General features: G+C 43.0%; 1 protein-coding gene across 1 annotated transcript; it reads right to left on the reverse strand.

The window, feature by feature from the left end:
• Positions 1-2,100: 2,100 nt before the first annotated feature.
• LOC145791457 (uncharacterized) lies at positions 2,101-2,730 on the reverse strand. Its single transcript, XM_082871808.1, has 2 exons — positions 2,381-2,730; positions 2,101-2,335 (listed from the first exon to the last, which is right to left on the reverse strand). The coding sequence occupies exons 1-2, from the start codon at positions 2,728-2,730 to the stop codon at positions 2,101-2,103; spliced, it is 585 nt and encodes a 194-aa protein (XP_082727934.1).
• Positions 2,731-9,321: the final 6,591 nt, after the last annotated feature.

Consider the following 9,321-nt stretch of genomic DNA (forward strand, 5'->3'; position numbering starts at 1 on the left):
TTTCGGTTCACAAGAGATGTGTCCGACACTTGAAGAATTTCAAGCATTGATGGAATCCCAACGTGATATAGAAATCATGCCTCAACCCCATTTTGGCCATGCTCAAGCTTTAGGATGGATGTGTGGGCTTGCTTTACACGAGGCTTTATCTTTGGCTCACAGTGGGGAATTAGACATTCCGGATTTGATTAGTCGGTTTTCCACTACCGGTGATAAAGAGAACCTCGTTGGCGGGGTTATCATCAACATGCCCTCTGCTTATGCTTACTTGCACACTTCCTTCTTGCCCCTAGTCACGGTGGAGCTAGTATTAAACTGATTGAAGTAGCCCAATTCCTTAAGGAGGCTAAGAGTTGTATGGGCTTAGTATTGGTCGAGACTTTGATAGGTTTATATGCTTTTCATCGAAGAGAGACTACTCGATTTGCGAGGAGTCCATTACTTCTTCAAGTATTATTTCCTAACCTTCTTATTTATGATCCTCACATTACTTGGCACTCAATCTTTGTTTTTCCCTCAAAATCTTCTTCTTACTTTTCCCTCGACGTACATCTCTCTATTCTTTTATTCTCTCTTATTTTCCTTCCCTCCCTAGATACGGTTAATGGATAAGTTGAAAGTAGTGGATCCATGCCCTGAGTACTTGGCCAGAACTTATGTTCTTCATCCACAGCTAGTGGAGTTCTTCTCAGAGGAAATGCGGTACAACTAGATGTGCAGCAGGTCTGCAACTGACTTTGCTTGGCGTAGCCCTTGGCTTAACTTGGCTAAGATGAGTTACAGCATAGCTCGACAACCAAGTATACAGTTGATTGGCCTTACGCACCGTGTGTCTTATTTTCCTTTCAGGTTCAGACACCAGTTTGGACATGATCAGACTTGTCCGGATAAAGGGATAAAGCATCCAGCTTCGTTTCCCATTCGTAGTTTGTACTTGCCTCAATACCTCATGCTTGGAGTACGAGAGAATTTCCGCCCCCTGCCTTTAATTTCAATTACATTCTTCCTAGTAAGTACTTGGCTTGGCTCGAGGATATGGAACAAATTAGGCCGACTTCGGTTACAGAGACTTCTACGGGTACGAGAAAGAGACAGAGAATTGACATTGACTCATCTATGCCCCTAATTTATTGCTTTGTCTTTTCTTTTCAAGTTTTTTATTTTTATTTTTATTTATTTATTTTATGTAAAAGCAACTTTGTTTTGGAGAATGTACTTGTGTTAAAATCAATAAAATTAAAGTAAGTATTGAAAAGTTTCCTTGTGTTGTAAAAAGAAAAATTGTGAGAGACTGTTCAAACCCATTTTCAGAAATGGTCACCACCGGATACACATGGAATCAATCCTAAGCTGTACAACCCCAAATCAAAAAATCATAACTGCCCCCCAAATTGCATTGATCATTACTATTTCATCTTTTAATTGACCTTTTTGCCCGAATGGAAGCAACAGAACCAAGCCGATAAACGGTGGAGAATGATGGATTGATTAAACCAGATGAACAGGACAGTTGAGTTGAAAATGGTTATGGCTGAACTTCGGGAGGAAGTTGCCTACGTATCCCAAAGATGAGAATCAGGCCTTACTTAGTTCGGTGAGGGTTCACTCGAGTATTTATTCTCTCCTTTTGCACTCTACTTTTTGTTAAGGTTGCCCTTTCTGGTTTTCAACCTGGCGAGCTCAATTTTTTTTTATTTCAAATTTTTCATGCTCTAACTTTTGCCTAGGTTGCCCTTTCAGGTTTTCGGCCTAGCAAGCCTCTCAGGGATAATATTTTTTTAACTTATCCATGTTGATCGGTTGTGAAAACTCTAGGCCATCCAAATCCATAAGAATAATTGCTCCTTCAGACCTGATTGACTTGATGATATAAGGACCAGTCTAATTGGGTCTGAACTTGCCCCTAGGGTCATGGATGGGGGCTCGGTTGTCTTTGAGAACCATGTCTCCTTCCTTGAGATTTCGGGACTTGACTTTCTTGTTAAATGCCCTAGCAATTCTACGCTGGTAGCCTTTGATGTGATACAATGCCTTCAATCTCCTTTCGTCAAACAACATCAATTCTTCAAATATTCTTTGTTGCCAATCTGCCTCCGCTATCTAACACTCAGCCATAATTCTCAGTGACGGTTCTTCAATCTCGATTGGCAGAACAACTTCCATCCCATAGACTAGAGAATAGGGGCTTGCCCCTGTAGATGTTCGTATCGATGTTCTGTAGTGCCAGAGTGCAAATGGCAATTTCTCCGGCCAGTCTCTGTAGGTTTCCACCATTTTTTGCACTATTCTCTTGATGTTTTTGTTTGCAGCCTTAGCGGCTCCATTGGTTTGCGACCTGTATGTTGATGACTTATGGAAAGCCACATTATATTTCTCAAACAGATCCATCACCTCTTTCTTGAAATGTGAGCCGTTATCCGATATGATCTCGTTGGGAACCCTATACCTACAGATGATGTTGTTTTTGATGAACTTGGCTACATGCGATGCTTTTAGCACGGAATAAGACTGGACCTCTACCCACTTAGTGAAGTAGTCGATCGCTACCAAAATGAACTCGTGCCTGTTTGACCCTTTTGGCGTGACTACACTGATAACATCGATTCCCCAAACCGAGAAAGGCCATGGTGAAGTCACATTGTAGAGCTTCGACGGTGGAATGTTCATGCGATTGGCATGGATCTGACATTTGCGGCGTCGCCGTACAAAGCCAATACAGTGCTCTTCCATGGTTGACTAGTAGTAGCCTTGTCTAAGGATTTTCTAAGCTAGCATTACACCGTTCATGTGAGCTCCGCACTCTCCTCTATGAATAGCTTCCATAAGGTGCCTTGATTCTTTTTCTACAACACACAACTTATGCATTCCCAGATGGCCTCTTTTGTACAACTTGTTTCCATAGATGATAAATTTGATGGCTAGCCGCCGTATTCCCCTTTTGTCCTTGGCATTTGCCCCTGGTGGATATGTCTCTTTTTCTAGGAAATTCCAAATGTCGTAATACCGGGGGTTCATATCTTGAACCTCATTTATCGCGGCCATGGTCTCATAAGCCGGCATATACTTTTGTTCAATAATAATCGGACGCATCTTTACTCTAAGCGGGATGTCCACCATGGAAGATAGAGTTGCTAAAGCATCAGTAAACCAATCGTTCTCTCTTAGCAGATGTGTGAACGTTAATTTTTCAAACCTCGGAATTAGCACATCCAGGGCCTGATGATAAACCTTTATTTTCTCTTCCTTAACCCGCCAATCCCCATTGGCTTGAGAGACAACCAAATTCGAATCCCCAATGACGTCCAACCTTATTGCCCTTAGTACTAGGCAGCTTCCAAGCTAGAAATACACGCCTCATATTCTGCTTCATTGTTGGACACTTTAAATCGGAGTTTGAAGGCTATAGGTATATGTGAATCATCAGGTGCTATGAGCAATACACCTATCCCATAACCATATTGATTTAATGCTCCGTCAAAGTACATCGTCCATGTTTCGTCTTCTATCTGCAGGATGTCTTCATCTGGGAATAAGTACTCCACTGCTTCATCATCTCCTTCTACTGGGTGATCTGCCAGGAATTCTACTACGACCCTCCCTTTGACTGATTTGCACGAGACATACTTGAGGTCAAATTCGGAGAAAAGAAGCAACCAACGAGCTAGCTTACCTGTAAGTGCTGGTTTCACAAAGAGATATTTGATGGGATCTAATCTCAAAACTAGAATTACAGAATGAGCTAACAAGTAGTGTCTCAACTTCCTCGTTGCCGAAACCAAAACTAAGGAGGCTTTCTCGCGGGGAGTGTAGCGAGTTTTATAATCTAGCATTTTCTTGCTTAGATAATAGATGGCCTTCTCCACCTTAGCTTCTGATTCTTGCGCTAGCATGCACCCCATGATCGAATCTGTCACTAACAAATACAAGATCAGCGGTTTCCCCGGTTCTAGCGGCGATAATACAGGTGGATTCTGAAGATATTACTTGACCTGTTCAAAGGCGAACTGACATCGATCATCCCATTAGAACTTCTCTCCTTTCTTCAACAGACCAAACAATGGTTCACAAGTCAAGGTTTAATTTTGAGATAAACTGTTTTATGAATTGCATTTTGCCCAGAAAGCCACGCACCTCATTTTCAGTCCTCAGTGGTGGCATTTCTACGATAGCCTTGATTTTGGAAGGATCTACTTTAATTCCCCTTTGTGTGATAAAAAATCCCAATATTTTTCCTGCAGTCACCCTAAAGGTGCATTTTTATGGGTTCAACCTCTGTCTGTACTTCCTGATCTGCTCAAAGAATTTTTCTAGTGCGGTATAATGGCCTTCTTGCTCTTTAGACTTGACAATCATATCGTCCACATACACCTAAACCTCCTTATGGGTCATGTCGTGCAAGATGGTGGTCGCAACCCTCTGATATGTAGCCCTGGCGTTTTTTAATCCAAAGGCATAAATCTATAGCAGTAGGTACCCCACGGCGTGGTGAAAATAGTTTTCTCTCTGTTTTCTGGTGCCATCGAAATCTGATTATACCCGAAAAACCCATCCATAAATAAAAGCAAAGCATGGCCAGCTGTAAAGTCTACCAGTTCATTGATGTGGGGTAATAGAAAGTCATCTTTCGGACTAGCTTTGTTCAAATCCCGAAAATCGACGCAGAGCCTGATTCTGTCATCTTTTTTTAGAACCGGAACAATATTAGCCAACCAATACCGGTACTTGGATACCATCAAGAAACCCGCATCAATCTTTTTGGTGACCTCCTCTTTAATCTTCAATGCCCAATCTGGGCGAACTCTATGTAGTTTCTGCTTGACTGGTCGGCCTTTAGGGTTAAGAGGGACCTGGTGTTGTACAATCTCAGGATCGATTCCAGGCATGTCTTTGTAGGACCACGCAAAAACATCTTTGAATTTTTTTAATAAAGCGATTAAACGCTCGCGTTCCTCTAAAGACAACGTGGATTCGATCTGGACCAAATAGGGATCCTCCTCAGTACCCACGTTAATTGTAATGACTTCATCTGTGCAGGGCTTAACGCGTCTTTCCTCCTCTTGATCAAACAAAATTTTCAAAGCCGGAGGAATTTCTTCCTATTCGTTTAAGTCAAAATTTTGAAAGTCAAGATCAGTGCAACAAACTAAAGGCACAGACAAGTAAGCAAAATCTACGACATTCCCATTAGAAAAGTTTGGGTCCTCGGTTACAGTTGACTCAAAAGAAAAACTAAAAGACGACTTCGACAGGACTTTGGTATCTAGGTTACCACCCTTGGAGGTACCAGACTTAGAAGAACTCGAATCTGACTCCGACTCTACAGACTCAGTGGAATCAGATTCAGACTCGTTATCCGATTCAGAACTGCTGATGATGATCCCCTTTTCAAATTTCCAGACTAGGTGTGGAGCCTTAGATGTATCCATAATAAGATTAGAGAAATTCGCAGTTGGTTTATCCCCGATCATTGAGATAGTAAAACTATCCCCCAAGTTGTCAAACTCAGTTCCAACAGTAGAATTCATTAGTAAGTTAGTCAGTGTTTTTCTCAACAGGTCTTCTTCTTCAATATCCATATTTGCCGCCATGCCTTGATCTGTATTAATGTTCACATCCATCTGCTCATCTTCTTCTTCTGGTAACCGGTGCTCGAAGAAGATTTCAAACCCCGGGATACATTGTCTTTGTCTCCCGGTTAAACCAAGGCTCTAGAAATCCATAAAAGGGGAAATTTTCCCCTTGGCAGATAAAGCGTCCGTTCAAGGTTCCTCGTATTGGCTTGTGGACTAACTCATACTGTTTCCCAGCCTTTTTTTGTTTTAATTCTCCCTCTCAACTCAGCTCCCTTCCTTTGCCAATCTTCCGCAGTAAGTTTGTATCCCAGCCTAAAAGCATGGGGGTTGTGAATTAGCTCCTTGGCAACAGTACCTCTTTGCTTGCCACTCCTGTCCAGTCCTGATGCAGGCATATGTCCCTGTTTGTTCATCATATAGATGGATTGAGCACTCACATATGTTCCTGTCACCTTCTGCTATGATGGTTTGAACCACTTGGGCCTCTGTCAGCGAGAAGCCAGAAAGGAATACATCTTTTTCCCCATGCATGATTTCCAACACTAGAGTGGCAGTCCCTTGGAGAGGATGGATCGCAGAATTACCGTACACAGTAGCAATTCCACCTTTAAAGGGGTATTTCACTAACTAATGAACTATTAATGACACAGCCTTTATCTGATGCAACCAAGGCCTTCCTAACAGTAGATTGAAAGTTGCTGGTCCATCCATTACATGGAATTCTACCTCATGTTCGGACGGGCTGATCAGGATATGGCTTTTGAACGTTCCCATAACATCCCGGCTCGTATTGTCATCAGCTCGGACAGATTGGGTTGTAGGCGTGAGGTCAATAGGTCTCAAACCTATGGCATAAGCAGTCTATACCGAGCACACATTAATTTTTGATCCAGTATCCACTAACACCATCGGAATCCATTTTTTGGGGCTCTCTAGAGTCACATATGAAGGTCGGTTGTGGTTGGCACCCTCAGGTGGCAGTTCTTTATCTGTGAAAGATATCACTAGAGTAACATCTCCAGATGTGACTAACGACACTAGTTGATCAACGGTAGTGTCAATAGGTAGTTTGGTCTGATTCATTGCCTCTAGTAGTGCTTGCCTATGCTCCCAAGAAGCCATTATCAGTCTCCAAATTGATATATCTGCCTGAATCTTCTTGAGTTAATTCAAGACTAGGTTTTCTTCACAATCATTCTCTTTTGTGTTCATAACTTCTTTGTTGGAGGATTCTACTTGATCTAAAGCCGCAGGTTTGAAGTACCGACCACTCCTGGTCATGTGATTGATCTCGTCCGTATACCACGTATCATCGAGGGTATCAGATTTCCACCCTTCGTTCGTGTATGCGTAACTCAAATCATTATCTTGCCACCGCTCCCCTGCAATCATGACCAGGTGTTTATCAGGCTTTACCTGGAGCATGTTCACATCATACCTCTCATCAACAGTATGCCATTCCTTTTCCATTATGGTTTTGGTTTCTGCGTTCTAGAATGGCATTTTTTTGTTGTCACTTCCTCGCTCCAAGGCTATCTTCCTTTGGATTTCATCCATTCTTTCCTGCTAAAATTGTCCCAACACTTGTTCTGTGCTAATCAAGGATGTAGCCTCGGCCTTTTCCTTCTTGACCCCTCTTGTTTGTTTTGCCTCATCTGACTCTTCGTCACTGAACCAACCATTGTTTGTTTCTGGCTAACGTGAATCCCATCAGCCTATCTGGACACTACTTGTATCCTCTTTGTCAAAGAAGTAGAGATCAGCTAGGTCTTATTCCATCTGGGCTAGGTCTTCTGCCAATTCGGCCAAGTCATTTAGGCTTTGTTCAGGCTAATCGTTCTGGTGTTGCCCTAATTTGCCTTCCTCAATAGCATTGACACTAAGAACATCTGGCAATATGACCACTGGTTTTGGCTGATCAATGGCCATAATGTAAAAGCTGGGGTCATACTCCTCTGCAAGTGAAGCCCCCTTTTCTATAACATAGGTTTCAGATAACCTTGTCTGTAATGCACTCTCCTCTTTCTCTGTTTCTGCCATCACATTCTTGGGTTGGATTTGTGGGGTTAAGTCCATCATGCGTATATCTATGCCTTCTGGAAGAATTACCTCCAGTTTTGGTAGGTGGGACGAGGTAATATATGTGCTGGGGTTGAAGGTAGCCGGTAGTGTTTGGATATGGTTAATATTTCTGGGGGAAGGAACTTGGTTGTGTGCTGGAAGTGGGTTGGTTATCACATTTGGTTTAGAAAGGGTGATGACTTTGTTATCAATGAGATTCTGAATCTCATGACCTAGACGAAGGCATGAGTCAGTAGGATGGCCATGTTGTTGGTGGAAGGAACAATATTGAGTTGGGTCATGTCTTGCTGGCAGTAGGTCTGGGAGAGGTCGTGGATCGAGAAGCTTGAGATGTCCCCTTTCCAGTAACATCTTGAGGGCGCGGGTTAGACTCATATGGAGAGGAGTAAAAGTTCTTCGGTTCCAAGGTTGACCATTTTGTGCGGTTTGTGAGTTTGTAGCGGTAGCAAAGGGATCGGGCATCTTGGCCGACAACGTAGCCACGGTACTGACATCTGCAGACCGCAGAATAGTGCTAGTACTAGCATTGGTACTCCGAGTGAATGGCCTTTTTGCAAGTTCACTAGTTCTATGAATAATCCCCTTCTTGAATGCATTTTCAATTTGGACCCCCAACTCGTGTAGTGAAGCAAATGTAGACAACGGAGTCACTATTTTCCTTTGTAGCATATCAAGCTCGAGATTGTGGACCACTATCCTGACTTGCTCCATTTTAGAGGGTTTATTTGTCATCCGGGCCGCTTTTACTCTCCATCTGGCGACAAAGTCAACAAAAGGTTCTTTGGGGTTCTAGGTAGTTGCCCCAACTCACTGATGGTTACCTCAATCTGAGTGTTATATGAATACTGGTTAACAAACCCCTCAGACAGTTCCTCCCAGTTCTGTTTCATAGAATCCTCCAGTTTCGCATACCAGATGGCCACTACATCAGACAGAGTTCTCCCAAACAATGACAGTTTTTTAGCACGAGAAAGACCCATTGGCCTCAGAACATCTAAAAACAGGCGGACATGTACAATCGGATCCCCACTTCCATCGAATCTGCCGACGTGGGGCATTTTAAACTTGTCTAGTAGTCTAACTGAAGCCTCAGTGTACCCGTCTTCAATATTCGGAATGGAATTGAAGCCTTGGGGTTTTTTTAGTACTTTCTCTAGCCTAGCAATTTTTATCATGGCTAGATCATCGTTAATGTCAAAGGGAGGGAGTTTCCCTTGGGGTTGTGCCAGGGGCCTATAAGCTGGAGCCTATGGAAACACCTCTTGGGGATTTGAGACTTGGGGATTTTCCATTGGTGGAGGAGGATCGGGATTCGGCTGAACAGTAAGGATTGGATGCACTGTAGATGCAGATGCCCTAGATGGGCGTCACAGATTAGTGATGACCTCTTCCTGTGTGGCCATCCGTTGATTTACGGTGTCCATGGTTCTTTGAATAGCTGCCATTATGGTAGCAAGTTCTTCTACATTTTGTGCCATCCTTGTTCTAGGTAGGTGAGATATTGGTGAATTATATGCATGAACAGGTGTTGGCGGAGCACTCTATACCAGTGCTGATGCCTGTTTGTTCCTTCTTCGTCGACTAATCAGTGGGAGAGAGACTAACACTAGCTGACCGTCAACAAGATCTTGAGTTTTACACAGTCTGCGAGAACGAGTCCATACAA

Source organism: Camellia sinensis, chromosome 5 (genome assembly GCF_055761805.1).
Source record: "Camellia sinensis isolate YWXY chromosome 5, ASM5576180v1, whole genome shotgun sequence".
Taxonomy (NCBI): Eukaryota; Viridiplantae; Streptophyta; class Magnoliopsida; order Ericales; family Theaceae; genus Camellia; species Camellia sinensis.